The sequence below is a fragment of the Acipenser ruthenus genome, chromosome 29 (assembly GCF_902713425.1).
Source record: "Acipenser ruthenus chromosome 29, fAciRut3.2 maternal haplotype, whole genome shotgun sequence".
Lineage (NCBI taxonomy): Eukaryota > Metazoa > Chordata > Actinopteri > Acipenseriformes > Acipenseridae > Acipenser > Acipenser ruthenus.
This window is the reverse complement of record NC_081217.1, coordinates 6,816,987-6,832,858: the sequence shown is the minus strand read 5'-3', so window position 1 is coordinate 6,832,858 and position 15,872 is coordinate 6,816,987. Positions and strand designations below refer to the sequence as shown.

The 15,872-nt window shown below is 37.7% G+C and overlaps 2 protein-coding genes across 3 annotated transcripts; both read left to right on the top strand.

The window, feature by feature from the left end:
- Positions 1 to 5,913, top strand: LOC117429284 (GDP-fucose protein O-fucosyltransferase 1-like). The gene is made up of 7 exons (XM_034048627.3): positions 1 to 215; positions 648 to 769; positions 1,161 to 1,343; positions 1,822 to 1,934; positions 2,222 to 2,414; positions 3,542 to 3,784; positions 4,463 to 5,913. Exons 1-7 carry the CDS (start codon positions 77 to 79, stop codon positions 4,649 to 4,651), a joined length of 1,182 nt encoding a protein of 393 aa, XP_033904518.3. The 5' UTR covers positions 1 to 76; the 3' UTR covers positions 4,652 to 5,913.
- Positions 5,914 to 7,064: 1,151 nt separating this feature from the next.
- Positions 7,065 to 14,191, top strand: LOC117430212 (kinesin-like protein KIF3B). 2 transcript variants are annotated; one of them, XM_034050055.3, is made up of 9 exons: positions 7,065 to 7,174; positions 9,044 to 10,512; positions 11,320 to 11,421; positions 11,829 to 11,951; positions 12,063 to 12,181; positions 12,398 to 12,514; positions 13,107 to 13,212; positions 13,466 to 13,644; positions 13,838 to 14,191. In XM_034050055.3, exons 2-9 carry the CDS (start codon positions 9,103 to 9,105, stop codon positions 13,938 to 13,940), a joined length of 2,259 nt encoding a protein of 752 aa, XP_033905946.3. In that variant the 5' UTR covers positions 7,065 to 7,174; positions 9,044 to 9,102; the 3' UTR covers positions 13,941 to 14,191. The 2 variants fall into 2 exon arrangements, with proteins under 2 accessions (XP_033905946.3, XP_058859889.1); XM_059003906.1 differs by lacking the exon at positions 7,065 to 7,174 and adding an exon at positions 7,235 to 7,361.
- The last annotated feature ends 1,681 nt before the right edge of the window (positions 14,192 to 15,872 follow it).

Genomic DNA, 15,872 nt, shown 5'->3' with positions numbered 1-15,872 from the left:
CTGGAGCGTTATTGCAGAGGACTGGCGCCCTAACAGTTAACCTCTGACTCGCGCACAGTATTGTGGGACGTTAGCAATGGCCGCTTGCAGAACGACAATGAAACTTTTAGCTAAGACTGTTTTGTACATGTCAAGTTTATTACAGTTGCGTTTCATTTCTGCTACTGGAGTTGTCTGGGATGAGAACGGATACGTTCTGTACTGCCCGTGCATGGGTGAGTATTTATTTATTTTATTTCTAATGTTTTAATATTGTTCCGGTAGTTTTGAGTTTGTGCACTTACAGGCAGATGACGGTAAATTACTGGGATAGATTTACTAAGCTTTGACTCCAGTGCAAACAATTATAAACAAATAATAGTTAACTGCTCTTTATATTTACGGTATGTGTATTTTTTGTGCTATATATTATGTTTTGCACAGTGGACTAACATCAATAGGCATGTATTATTCTTATCGTTTGTGTAATAATGTTGGGATACAGCGTGTGCTTTTATGTTTTCTATGGGATTTGACATATTTGCCTGGGCTATGTGCCACCGTTTTAAATTGTGGTTCATTATGATTCATTGCATTGTGCTACTGTTATACCGTTGCAAAGTCCACACGCTCAGATCTACGCTATTTCTTTTTTTGATTTCTTACAGGGCGATTTGGAAATCAGGCGGATCATTTCTTGGGTTCCTTGGCGTTTGCAAAGATGCTGAACCGGACACTGGCTGTCCCGCCGTGGATTATATACAGACACCACACGCCTCCTTTCACTAATGTAAGGTATTTTGTCTAAACTTCGTGCGTATTCAGAGCCGTTTTATTTGTATATGATAAATTATATCACTTACAATTTTGAGTAGTAGTATCAAAATGAAGAATACGAGGAGCCGACACAATTTCGTGTAATTTCATCATATTCAGTATGTTGAGAAAACTCAAATAATATGCATTGTATTTGCATGCTTACCCACACATGAAAAAAAACTAACATGTCATGTGATGCAACATGGCCTCTGTACCAGTTCTGAATACTTTAGGAATCTTCAAAACTGCCTTAAGTTTGGATGCTGTTGACAGTGTAACACCAGAAGGTGCATTAGCTGTCTATCTCCATGCGTGGTGCGATCAGTCCACATACACGTTTTTGTTTTGTTTTTTGCCAACAGATGCACGTTCCTTACAACGAGTTCTTCCAGCTGGAGCCCCTGCTTCAGTACCACCGGGTCATTAGTATGGAGGAGTTCATGGAGAAGCTGGCCCCCACTCACTGGCCCCCAGGCGAGCGAGTAGCCTACTGTTACGATGCAGCAGCCAAAAGAAGCCCTGACAAAAAGAGCTGCCCCATGAAGGTAAAGAAAATAGCAAAGAACATATCAAACTGATCTGCCTGCTCTCCAGTGTACGCTACAGAAGCTCTGTGCATTTCATATCCACGTGGTTATATCCAGTATATGATATTTCAACACTGATGGTATGTGTTGAAGATCCAATCAGCAGAATCACGTCCTGTTCTATTAAATTGACCCAAACAGCCAGGGATCAAAATACAGCCTCTTGAAAATATAGTATATTTTGTACTAAAAGTATGAAAAACCGGATCTCTAACAGAAAGTCTCTTTACTGTATTTCATTATTTAAAGCAAGAGTCCAGGTAAGGTAGTAGCATAAGACTGTCACCTTGAGGATATTTGGTGGTACTGCACCTCTATCTTGTAATACTAGTAACATGTAGTTATGCTTTGCAATGTACTTTTGTTAAAAAATATCCACAGGGTATAAAGCTTATTATTATATGATGTTTAAATTGTTATAATTTTCTTGTTGCAGGAGGGGAATCCATTTGGTCCATTCTGGGACCAGTTTGGTGTGGACTTTGACAAGTCTGTGCTCTTTCCAGGCATTTCCTTTTCTTCTTACTACAAGCAACAGTGGACTAAAAAGCAAGTATATCACTAACTCTGGCTGCCTTTTACCTCCTACTCCCATCGTCCAAGCTCAAAGGAACACAAGTCTCCATGATGTGGGGTACAAGTCTTGATATGCATTGTTGTTATATTCTATTTGGGGGTTCTTTTATTTTTTGGTTGGCCTGGGACAGTATTAAAAGCCACGATGTTACCTGATGATATAACATCTAACTATCAGTGCTGCTCTCGTCTACAGTTTAACCCTTGGAAGGTTCCAGAACCTCTTGCAGACTGTGTAAGAAACCTCTCTCCACATCCAGGTTTCCCCCTTCAGAGCACCCGGTCCTAGCTCTGCCTGGAGCCCCAGCTCAGTTCCCAGTCCTGGAGGAGCATGTGCCCCTGCAGAGCTACGTGGCGTGGGCTGACCACATGGTTCAGGAGGGAGAGGGCTATATCGACTCACTGCTCATCCGGCCATACGTGGGGATCCATCTGAGGATCGGCTCTGATTGGGTAAGCACCCTGTCAGAGACTGTGGGGTTCCAGTGGGAAACGGTTGTGCTATGGTGGGATGCAGGGGGAAATTGCAGTTTTCAATAAAAACAAGTATGGAATTATACACAGTACTAATATAAAAACAAAGTAATCTACCCAGGAAAGTCCTATTGAGATTAAAATCTCTTTTTCAAGGGAGACCTGGTCAAGAAGGAGGCATGTACTACAAACACACACACATACATTCAAATAACCAATACAAGCAAATTAATCAAATTACAAAAAAAAAAAAACATTTAGGATCAAAGACCAAAACAAAATCATACTCTGCTACATAGATAAATGTATTGAAACACTAAGTTACAGTTTCTGTTTACCCAGGAGCTGGTAACATTTGAATTGTGCAGTAAGACAGTTGAATGCTCCTGTCCTGTATACTAGATAGATTATGACAAAAATTACACAGCTAGTAGTAACATATATGGGACATTCAATTTGGTGGTCCAGATGGTGCATAATCCAGTGTACAGGACACTCCTCAACTTTTAGGTATGATTTCATCATATTTGACCATTTCTGAACCTATGCAACATAGGGTTAATGCCGGTAGCACTTTCTGGTGATACTTTCAAGTTTGTAGTATGTAAATCTGTGTGAACATCTGACACCTCATGATTAAGGCTATGATTTTGTCACGGAGGTCATGAAAATCATGAATTTGAATAGTCAGTGAAATCATTGCATTGGATGTAAAAACACATTTGATTAGGCGCTTCCTTTATTTCCTTAAAAAAATGCAGCGTGTCATGCACTGAAAATACAAATCTCCGATGATCTGTAAATTGTTTGGTTGCGTATGCACGCAGCATTTACGTGTAGCTATGTAGGTCAGCAAATGAGATAGCTGAGCGAGCGAGCATATAAACTGGTGACCTCTAAAATAGCAACAGTGTGAGTGAGCTGTTTTCTGTAAAGACAGAAGAACAAATGCATCAGAGAACAGAAGTTTACCGACTTACAGAGGCTTGTGGGTAATTTTGAAATAGCTGTCGCTTTTAATGAGATTTGAGCAGTGAGGTGGAAGAGGGTAGATCACAGGAGATTACTGGATACAGGAGTTGTGAGCAGGTTTTTCTTTCTGACAGCAAAAGGCCTGTGAGCTGTTGAAGGATGACAAAGCAGGGCCTCACTTCATGGCATCGCCGCAGTGTGTCGGGTATAACCGGAACACCGCCATCCCGCTCACCAAAAACATGTGCCTGCCAGACCTGAAGGAGATCCAGCGAGCCCTCAAACTCTGGGTAAAGAAGATCAACGGCAAGTCTGTCTACATCGCAACCGACTCAGAATCCCACAGCAAGGAGATCGAGCAACTGTTCAAGGGAAACGTGAGTTCATTACAGTATTAGCTAAGTTTTCAAATACCTGCCTTCCAGAAACTATTAGGATGTTTATGCTGCAAAATTTGATTGTTGGCAGTCTGGGCGTCAAAACATTATGTACCTAAATAATGATGACCCCACAAAAGAAAGCCAACTGAGGCTAATGATGTTTTGTTTCAGGTGTCCAGCTATACAGTATTGTGACATGTTTCTGCAGTGGACGTTCAAAATAAAAGCTGTGGTGAAAAGGAAGTAGCCCTAAAGTTGAAAGGTCTTGTGTTTTACAGCATGAGACAGGAAATGCATTGATAATTTGAGGCATTGGGAGTGTGTGTGTGTGTGTGTCCCTCTAATTTGCATGTTCTTTTTGCTATAGACATTTACTTTAGCTCTGATTGTTTATCTCTGTGTAAAGGTTGCAAGTTTATTTGAATTCACATTTGATCCCTGTTTTAAATCGTATGAATTCAGAGCAGAGAAGCCAACGGGAGGTTCTTGTGAACAAGATATGCAATCTGGATGAACCAACCTGTATAAATATTTGAAGGCGTTGGTGAAACAATGTGCTCGCCCTCAACTTCATCAGAAGGCAGGAATAAAACTCTAACCTACAAGGCTTCAATGCATTACTCTTCAAGAGGTCCTCATGCTTTGTCTAACACAGATTCTGTTCTGTTTTTTCAGGTTAAAGTTGTAAGTTTGCAGCCAGAGGTGGCCCACGTGGACCTGTACATCCTGGGGCAGGCTGATCACTTTATTGGGAACTGCGCCTCCTCCTTCACTGCCTTTGTGAAGCGAGAACGGGACGTTCACAGCAAGCCATCTTCCTTCTTTGGAATGGATTACCCTGCAAAGAAAAAAGATGAACTTTAGAACTTTTAACCTGCGACAGGGCCGGTCAATTAAAAGGAAGTATTAACAGGGAAGGACAAAACATGTAACTATCAGTCTAAAGTAGAATGAATTCGTAGTCAAGATTTTTGCGAAGAAAAATAAATGTACTAATTTCCAGTAGATGGCTTTTTTTTTTTTTTTTTTTTTTTAAGACTAGAAAACACGTTTGCAGTCTGTAAAGAGTAACATTATCTTGCATCTCATGGGATTTTTCATTTTCACAAGAACCTAAAACATATAGAAGTGTTCCTGGTGTATAAATGACATCCCATCCGTCACATGCATAGCAGTTTGTGCCATTCTGGGTTTCATTGTGAACTTTATCTGATCTTCACCACAGAGAAGAAAAGCTTAGGGGGTAGGTGCATTGTTTAACAGTGAATTTTTCAGACTTTTTATTCTGAAGCAGCTACATTTTATTTAAAGTATTTTTTATATATCCTACAGCTGTGCTTTAAAGGGTTCACAACAAACAATTTGAGGAGATAGCACTTTTCAATGGAGCTGGAAACCTTTCTGAGAGGTGTAAGCTGACAGACGTATCAATGTATGAAAACCAATCTTCTTCCTGCTAATAATAGTTGCACTTGTCATGTTTACCCCACTTTGTGAATGATTTGCACGACACTCTCCTTTAGTCTGTCCAAATAAAAGCAACATTCAGCTGTTAAATCCTCAATGTAGTGTGCCCCAATGTGTTTGCACTATGGGTAGCAGAAAGGGTGTAGTTTTTCACAGAAATGGTTATGTCTTATTTAGGTCAGAATATGATAATGTCCACAAAGAGGATGCAAATGCAGTGTAATGCGTTGTGATCGCACCAAGGGACTGAGTAAATGGTCCTAATGGATAGGGCACATGTTTGGATATATATATAATGTATAAAATCAGAACAAACAGAACACTACAACTGCTTTTTATTCGATTCAATTATTATTAATAAATATTAAGGAATAAATAACTTTTTTATTTTTTTTTTACTTTTGATGTGTACTGTGTTTCACATTTATTGTTGTTAAAGTCATTAAAGTCAAAAATACTTCTCACAGTAAGAAATACAGATATAACTATTTTTTGTTATTTTTCTCAACCTCACTGTTTCTGTATGGTTTCACATGCTATTAATTAATTTTCATGTAAGTAGGGTATAGGTAAGATTGCTCTAAATAAGGAAAATCCATACTTTGGTTTGGAAACATATATTTTGTAATTTAAATAAATGAAAAAAGATCATTTTGAAATCCTTGTTTTGTGCTGTTTTTTCATTAACTACATTTTCATCAGTCTTAATTCTTATATATATATATATATATATATATATATATATATATATATATACTGTATATATATGTGTATATATATACTGTATATATATGTGTGTATATATATATATATATAATGTGTGTGTTTTGAAACCTTGTTTGTTTCAGTGTAATCAATAGGTAGGTGTTGATCAGAATTTTGTATTTACTACAGAAATTACAGTAGTTTGGAAAGTTTTAACCTAACTAATAATACTGTAAAAAAACAACACTACTGTTTCCTGTAGCATACCACAGTAAATACTGTGGGGGAAAAATGCAAGGTTGTTGACTATCATATATATATATATATATATATATATATGAGGGATATATATTTTGATTTATTTTTTTGTTTTGTTTGTATCATTTTTAGGAGTAACTCAGACAAACTTGGAAACACAGGCACCCATAATACAGTGTGGGCATGGCTTATAATAACACAACAAATTAGTAAAATATGTAACAACAATAATGGCATGCAGAAAAAAAAAAACTGACGCCATACACATTCCAAATGATTTAATTTGTGGATAAACAGAACCTGGAAGAAAAAATCCGATAAATTAATATTAAACGTAATTAATATTGTAAGATATTCTAAAAACAGATATATGCATCTGTCTTTAGTTTAAATGTGGTTTTAGATTCTTCATTGGATAACTTACTTACAGGCATCCATATCCTGCAACGTGAATCCTGTAATGATTTTGAGCTACACGGCAATAATACGACTAAGTTACACAATACAAAAGCCATAACTTGCATATAAACTCTGAGTTCTTATTTGCGTTTAGGCTAAGGCTACTACTGTCTATAACATTGCACATTTTTTGTTAAAATGACTTTTTCACAAAGCAATCCAATGCCAAAATTGAACAACCAAAAAAAAAAAAAAAAACTATTGACTTTTGTTTTCACTAGTTGATGGTCGGCGTGTGTAACTTTTGCTTTGATTAACACATCGGCACGACTGCTGTGTAAATAGGTTTGTAGTGTAGCCTACTGTACCAACAGCTTCAGTTGACCTCCAAGGGAGGTTTATTGGCAGGCATGTTGAACTGTATTAGATCTGCGCGTTATAAATTTAGTAAGGTCGGTTCAAATCAGTTGGTCTCTAAGGAAGTTGATGGTTTCAATCCGGGACAGTAGAGGCAGTGTGTTCAGTAATGGCTGACGGCAGAGAGAGTTGTAACAGCAGGTAACGCCAAATTAAAACTTAACTATCGCTGCTTTATCGTTGGTTGACGTTTTTTAAAAAACAAAATGTCATTGGGTTATAAGCTCGTTGACAGTTTTGAGAGGGATAGCCGGGCTTGGCCCTGTTTTGTTTTTTCATAAAATGAATTTGTTTTGCCGTTGCTAGGCCGCTTGGGTAGGTTGCTGAGGTAAATTTTTCTGATTCATTTTTGTCTCTTGTGCGGTCATCTCGCTAACATTGGGGATGCTTCTGTAAAATAATATTATTGTTATTGTAGAACGACGTAATGTTTATGAAGTCTCGGATATATATAGATATATATATTTTCTGGGGGTCTTTAACCTTCTACCTATTTATTACATTTTGACAATGGTCAACAAATAATTGTGGATCTTGGCTGACAATATTTTTTTATTTAGTCAATTATGCGTTACCGTACAATAATTACATGCTCAACACAAATTACTTTTTATTGATTTTGATCGCTTTTGATCAAATATAAAGTATCGAATAGTATACGACAAATGTCTTTGTTGTTCGTGTTCAGTATTCTCGAAGGTATACCAACATTTAGCCGATAACAATGTGAGTAGTCAGTCTGTGCTGTATTGTTTTTACACGCACGCACACACACACACATACACTTGTTAAATTAATAAAACTTTTATTGTGTCTATGCAGGGTTCAGATTTGTTATCACCAATACGCTGCTGAAACCTTAAATGAGAATTTAAGAATGAAGGGTCTCTGTTTTGTTATGTTTAATTGCAAAGCTTACCACTGAACTATGTACTCAAAGTCAATACACCAGGTAATCAAACAGCCATTCAATCGACTGACCAACCAATTTACACCAGTATACATTTTAAAGGTGTTGTGGGCAAACAAATGCTCAGTTTCTTGGCATTGCTTTAGTATATCATTTATTTATTTATTTATTTATTTTTAATTGTAATCATTGATACATTTATTCACATGGTTGATGATTTAAAAATTTCTTTTTCCAAAATACTGTAACCAAGATCATGTTTGACTTGCAGGCTACTATTATTTATTTTTTAATAGGGTCATTGGGCATTAGAGAGTTCTTGTTCAATAGAGACAGTTGGTGTTTGAAAAGCCCTTTTGGATTCTTTGTGAAGATGTTTTCCTTCCTGTAGTCCTTTTTATGTGACAACCATAAGTAAGAAAACTATGTATTATTGATGATGCAAGCTAATGGTTTCTTGTTGAGGCAATTTCACTGCATTCCTCAACCCATCAATAAAGGATGATTCTAATAAAACTGTTAAATCTGCCTTTGCACTGCTGTATCTAAAAGTGCAGACAAGAACAGATGGATGCATTGATATCAGACATATGACATGTTTACCCTGCAGTTTCACCCCAGGGTATCTAGCTTTAATTTTATTATTGCTTATGGTAGTGCATTTAATATCTGTAACCTGAAATTATCTTTTATCAGTAATAGATGGCACATTTTTCATTTATTTGCTTTTAAAGCAATATATATATATATATGGGAATGAATATATATATATATATATATATATATATATATATATATATATATATATATATATATATATATATATATGGAATCTGTTAGTACAAACCATCAGTCAATCTTTGCTCCCCAGTTCATTACCAGAAGGCTTTTTTAAATTAAATTGGCTCGCATCAAAAGGTCATGGTCTAATAAATTCTTATGTAGGTTACGTCAACCAAGGCTCCTGTTGGTAATCCAATTCTGAAAGCCGCGTACTATACTGAAGGCAATGATTTTATGGTTTATTTTCTTTTTTCGTGTAGATGTTGCTCATGCAGGATAAACTAACCATTTGTTTTATGATTTTTTTTTTTTTTTAGGTTTTGAAATCGGACAACAGTCACTGTGAAATAAAACCCAAGAAGCACTATTCGGCAAAATGTCCAAAATGAAAAGCGCAGAGACAGTGAAGGTGGTTGTCAGATGCCGGCCGATGAATGAGAAAGAGACTTCTGCTAGATTTGATAGAGTAGTTTCTGTTGATGTGAAATTGGGACAGATCTCCGTGAAGAATCCTAGGGGGATGCCCAATGAGCTGCCCAAGACCTTCACGTTTGATTCTGTGTATGACTGGAATTCTAAGCAGTTGGAACTGTATGATGAGACATTCCGGCCTCTGGTAGATTCCGTCCTACTGGGTTTTAATGGCACTATATTTGCATATGGCCAGACGGGTACTGGGAAAACATACACAATGGAGGGGGTGCGCAATGACCCAGAGAGGAAAGGAGTCATCCCTAATTCCTTTGAGCATATATTCACACACATTTCCAGGTCCCAGAACCAACAGTATCTTGTTAGAGCTTCGTATTTGGAAATTTATCAAGAGGAGATCAGAGACTTGTTATCAAAAGACCAAGCCAAAAGACTGGAGCTAAAAGAAAGACCTGATACCGGTGTTTATGTAAAAGACTTGTCGTCCTTCGTTACCAAAAGCGTTAAAGAAATAGAACATGTCATGAATGTCGGCAATCAGAACCGGTCAGTGGGAGCCACCAACATGAACGAGCACAGTTCTCGATCACATGCTATTTTTTTGATAACCATTGAGTGCAGCGAATTGGGACTTGACGGGGAGAATCACATTAGAGTAGGAAAACTGAACCTGGTAGACCTCGCGGGCAGTGAACGTCAAACCAAAACAGGAGCCCAGGGGGAAAGGTTAAAGGAAGCAACGAAGATCAACTTGTCCCTTTCAGCTTTGGGAAACGTGATATCTGCCCTTGTGGATGGCAAGAGCACCCACATCCCTTACCGCGATTCCAAACTCACCCGTTTGCTTCAGGACTCCTTGGGAGGCAATGCCAGGACAGTCATGGTTGCTAATGTTGGCCCAGCCTCTTACAATGTCGAAGAGACCCTAACAACTTTGCGCTATGCCAACCGGGCTAAAAACATCAAGAACAAACCCAAAGTGAATGAGGACCCCAAAGACGCCCTGCTGCGGGAGTTTCAGGAAGAGATAGCTCGCTTGAAGGCTCAACTGGAGAAGAGATCGGGGAAGAGGAGTAAGAAGAGCCAGCGGAGGCATGTGGGAGAGGGAGGAGAGGGAGAGGGAGGAGAGGAGCTGGACGAAGAGGATGAGGATGAGGTGGAAGTAGATGACAAGGATGACTCGGATTACTGGCGAGAGCAGCAAGAAAAGCTTGAAAAGGAGAGGAAGGCCATCCAGGAGGACCACAGCTTGGTGGCAGAGGAGAAACTGAAGCTGCTGAAGGAGAAGGAGAGAAAGATGGAAGACTTGAAAAGAGAAAAGGAAGCCAGTGAGATGCTGTCATCCAAAGTGAAGGTGAGGGTGGGACAGAAGTATATCGTTTTAGAATGTGTTGTGTGTGTGTGTGTGTTTTTTTGTTTTTTTTTAAGCATTCAGTTGTCAAGGCAAATACAATTGGGAATCCTGAGGAATTTGTGTTTTACAGTCTTATATTGTATCTTCAGGTTTTTTGTTGGTTAATAGCTAGTATACCATGTTGCTGAGGAACTCTGAGCGGAGTGTGTATCTAAAGTAACCTCCTTTCATGGATGCGTTGAATTAAAAATGTAGTCACGTGCCACTGTAAGAGGTTGGAAGCATCGAGTCACTTGATGCATTATTTGGTGGTGATTTTATTTAGTAAGAGAATATGCATTTCATGACTTGAGGCACTCTCTACCCTGATTTAAATGTAGGCTGTTTCAAAGCATAAATGTTCCTAATTCCCTGGTTGTACCTTTTTTTTTTTTAACCTTCATTAGAAGTTATATAAAGTTGTGTGGATCGTTTTGTATGTTTCCAGACAGCTAAAATAGCAACACATTACTTTTTAGTAGCATCGATGTTGGTGAGTTCTATTCTTAAGCTAATAATTGCACAAAAATCCTTTGTGCTTCCTCTGTAACATAGTCTGTACTTTATTACACTTGATATAGGCCTAAATATACAGTACATACACTAAAACTATTTTTGTTATATATATAAATTATGAATTGGTACTCATTGTACATATCAATTAGAATAGTAAACAGGTACTGTAGCAGATCAAACTTATAAGCTTCTATAAAAAAAACAATATTATCAGAATGTTTCCATTGATCTGTCTTTTTATATTTTCTTTAGGCTATGGAGAGCAAGTTGCTTGTTGGAGGTAAAAATATTGTTGATCATACAAATGAACAACAAAAAGTACTGGAGCAGAAACGACAAGAAATTGCAGAGCAGGTAAAAAAAAAAAAAAAAAAAATCTGTTAATCTCTAGATCAACATTTGTCAGAAAAGGTTCCTTTGCTGTTTTAATGTAGTTAATTAGAAATGTATTTGCACAGTACTATGGAATCCTAATTGGTGTTATTAATGGCCCATGTTACAGGGCCCATTTCATCCATATGCATATTGATCATATTTGTTTTTCATCTGGGCACTCATCTAATTTTGAATTCTGATGACGTTGCTGTTTTGCAATGTGTTCGCCATTGCAAAATATTTTGTGCTTAAACCACTCAAGTTCAAATTGAACAAGTGTGTTTTGTCAGAGATGCATACATTTTTCTTCACTTGAAATTAAGTGATAGAGAGTAATATGCTCTTAAAGTGAATTCACAGAACTTTGTTCCCGTGTTTGTGAACAGAAACGACGAGAGAGGGAGATGCAACAGCAGATGGATTGTCGTGATGAAGAGACCCTGGAACTGAAAGAGACCTACAGTTCTCTACAACAAGAAGTGGACATAAAAACCAAGAAGCTAAAAAAGGTATGGCTGCCAAGTGATTGGAAAACATGTTAACATGTTAAACTATCAGTAGGACAATAGCGTGGTTTATATTTATATTGCTTACAGTAGTTTTTCTGCTTCTTCTCATAGCTGTTTGCTAAGCTGCAGGCAGTAAAAGCAGAGATCCATGATCTACAGGAAGAACACATTAAAGAGAGACAAGAACTGGAACAAACGCAGAATGAGCTCACCAGGGAACTCAAACTGAAGTATGTAACTGGAAAGATGGGTCAATTATCATTGTTTTAATAATGCCTAGACAGAAAATGAAATGGGTTAGGGGGGGTCTGAAATTTAAAATGCCATAGAAGTTATTGACCACATCCACGAAATATTCTGATTGGTTGGTAAGTTGTTTTAAAATAATGAGGAAACATAAACTGGGGCGAGCAACAGTTTAATGTTAATAACCCTGTGTATTTCAGGCACCTTATAATCGAGAACTTCATCCCAATGGAAGAGAAGAGTAAGATCACAAACAGGGCGTTTTTTGATGAGGAGGAGGATCGATGGAAATTGCACCCCATAACTCGCATTGAGGAGTAAGTTTGAAAAGAAGTCCCTTCATTGCTTAATAGTTAGATGACGAAGCAGTTTTGCAAATATATCTATGCACCTGAACCTGGGAAAACACAGCACTGAAACTGACCTAAGTCACTAATTACCTTTTTACCATTGTGTTGAGTTTTTTTTTTTTTTTTACCAAGGCACATGCTTCTTTTATTATTATTATTTGTTTATTTAGCAGACACCTTTATCCAAGGTGACTTAGAGACTAGGGTGTGTGAACTATGCATCAGCTGCAGAGTCACTTACAACTACTTCTCACCCGAAAGACGGAGCACAAGGAGGTTAAGTGACTTGCTCAGGGTCACACAATGAGTCAGTGGCTGAGGTGAGGATTTGAACCAGGGACCTCCTGGTTATAGCCCTTTTCTTTAACCACTGGACCACACAGCCTCCTACAGCCTTCTTGTTGTGTGCTCTGCCATTGAGCGATGCTGGTTGTAAAAACATAGGTGTGTAACTATGGACAGTAGCATATCAGTCTACAGTAGTTTGCAATTATTTCATAGCTCAGTATAAAATGATGATGTGTCTATTGTAATGATTATAACCTGAACTTTCTCTTAGCAATCAGCAGATGATGACGAGACCTGTCTCTGCTGTGGGCTACAAAAGGCCCCTGAGCCAGCATGCCAGAATGTCAATGATGATGAGACCTGAGGCTAGATATAGGGTAAGGATGAGTTGATATTCATGGTCTTAGAATGTCTGAATTGGAATCTTAATGTACAAAAAGCTGTGGGCTCTAATAATTCTGGCACTTCTGAGTCAAAAGGTGTTTAAATAAAAAATTCTTAAATACTCGATTGTGGTGACCCAGCCTTCCAATGTAATCAGTCTTTTTTTCTTTCTACAATAATAAAGGAGACATAAGCCATGATAAAAATACAGTCCATCTGTGTAATCTTTTGGCGTTTCTCTCTCAGGCAGAAAATATCCTGCTGTTAGAGCTGGATATGCCCAGCCGGACCACCAGGGAGTATGAAGAGCCGGCAATTGCCCCGAAGGTGGCCGCGGTGCTGGAAGCCGCTCTGCAGGATGAAGATGAAATTCAGGTTGATGCCTCAACTTTTGAAAGTTTTGGCAGCAAAAAATCGAAGTCCAGGTGAGACATGAATATATATATTATTTCCTTGTGTTCATTGGCTTGCTTACTTACTTGCTTACTAAATATCTGTCACAACTAGAATGGCCAATCATGGGACTTGCCTACATAATGTGCATTTCATTGTAGTAATTATTATTATTATTATTATTATTATTATTATTATTATTATTATTATTATTTTAATTATTAGGCCAAAAACTGGAAAGAAGGCTGGCACCCCCACTTCCTCTTCATCCCCAGGGAGCTCAGGATCTCTACTTTACCCACAATCTCGTGGCCTTGTTCCGAAGTAAACGCATATTTTTCTTTGTGTGGGGGAGGGAGGGGGCTGAAACTTTTCACAACAATAGCAGGGCAAACAGAAAAGCACTGATATTGTTTTTTCTTATTTTGTAAACTGAATAACTCGCCCAAATTGAGTTTGGGGTGTGCGTATAGTATATACATTTATATCTTAAACGTCTCTAAAAACCTGTTTTCTTAAGTAGTAACTCCTGATATCAGTGCAGTGAAATAATTCTAAACATAGAGACTTTACCTGCACGGTGAAAAAACATTTATAAAAACATAAAAACTGTGGAGTTGATACCTACTGTAAAATGTCCAGGGTCAACACAGAAATGCACTGAAGCCTAGCATTGTATTTTATTCCAAAGCCACATCAAGCTTGCAAGTGGTAGACAAAATTTCGGATCCTGTTACACTGCCCCTGATGTTTCTTGTAAACGGGGCTGCCCTTGTTCTCAGCTTGGAAGCAGTATTCAGAAGAGTAGTTCGGCTTGGCTGGGACCCACAGGGAGTGCTGCATTAGCCTTTGCGCTCCCACAGGGTTAAGGAGTGAAATTAGCTGGTGATGGGTTGCCTCATTGCGCTTTAGTAACTCCTACTGGTCTGGTGTTGACTTCCCAAGCTTGGTGCTTGCATTACAGGTCCAGTAGCTTCATAACAACCATTGCTTAGGTTCAACAAGTGAAAAAGGTGATTGGCTGGACGGCGGAAACAGAAGTGGCCCCCTGATCTGTAAGTGGGCACAGGGGTGAAGTTGTGCAGAAAATTATGTCTTTTACCCTTGGATAGTGCCAGTGCTTGCTGCTATTATTATTATTAGATGACATTACCCCTATTCTTACATACATACAGTATATGTATATATGGAATGGATACCTCATATAAACTGAGGAGATATATTGTATTAAAAAAAAAAAAACTTAGACAACATTGCAGATTTATAGGCTCTAATTTGAGTTGTTTTTTTTTTTAAAGATAAATGTAGATAAACTGAATTTTGTGTCTTGTTTGTTATTTGTTTACTGCACAGATAGCATTTTTGAGGAATGTATCGTTTAAAGGTTATGTATACATTTTTGTGTATCCTTTTTTATGTGAATTTTTCGAGATGAACTCTACATAAGTGCACTAAAAAAAAAAACTAAAAAAAAACCTTTTGGATAGCTTTACATTTGACTGTGTACCAAACTGTACTTGGAAAGAAATACACAAGTGGGTTATGTTGCAATAAACTGAACTACATGTTTCACTATGTTAATGAGCCTATATAGGTTTCTAGTTACCGCACCATTATACTTTATCAATTCCAGTTGTTCTTGCAGGTTTCTTTCTTCAGTCTCTTGTATATACTGTACATGTAGGTACAGTAGCAGTCTGGAAAACTCAAGTCCAGAATCGGTAGATTTTAATTTTGTAAAACAATAGTAATATTAAAATAAATAATCTGGACAAAGAACTGTGATTCTTACAGATGCTTACTTATCCTCATCCTCAACTAACTTCTCTCAATTCACTGTTTTGTACATTAAAGCATGAGTCTACAAATATTTTAGGCATGTCAGCATAATAGTGGGGGGGGGACGGGGGGGGACACTACTTGCAGTTCTTATTTTAATGTTCAAATACTATAAAAACATCAACTTTTCAAATTAGTCACTTACACTGAAACTAGAGTCCTTTTGCATATCCTGTGAAAAATGTCACGTAAGCATAAATGTTTGTTTGAATCGCACATTAACCATGTCCCTGGTACAAAAATTCAACAAGTCTGTTTCCAGCTGATCCAACTATGATGGAACTGCTAATCCCCTTCTGTCTTTGAATTTACTATCCTTGGTTAATTTTTATTAAAAACAAAAGCAAAACAAGTGTGTCTGAGACTGAATCCTTTCTGTGCAATAATGTCTCTTAGATGATAAAGAATGTGTTATAAATTA

Coding starts and splice junctions, on each gene's coding strand:
- LOC117429284 (XM_034048627.3), top strand. CDS start 77: ATGGCCGCTTGCAGAACGACAATGAAACTTTTAGCTAAGACTGTTTTG. Junction 216..647: donor TCTGTACTGCCCGTGCATGG/GTGAGTATTTAT, acceptor GATTTCTTACAG/GGCGATTTGGAAATCAGGCG. Junction 3,785..4,462: donor AGCAACTGTTCAAGGGAAAC/GTGAGTTCATTA, acceptor CTGTTTTTTCAG/GTTAAAGTTGTAAGTTTGCA.
- LOC117430212 (XM_034050055.3), top strand. CDS start 9,103: ATGTCCAAAATGAAAAGCGCAGAGACAGTGAAGGTGGTTGTCAGATGC. Junction 11,422..11,828: donor GACAAGAAATTGCAGAGCAG/GTAAAAAAAAAA, acceptor GTTTGTGAACAG/AAACGACGAGAGAGGGAGAT. Junction 11,952..12,062: donor AAACCAAGAAGCTAAAAAAG/GTATGGCTGCCA, acceptor TTCTTCTCATAG/CTGTTTGCTAAGCTGCAGGC.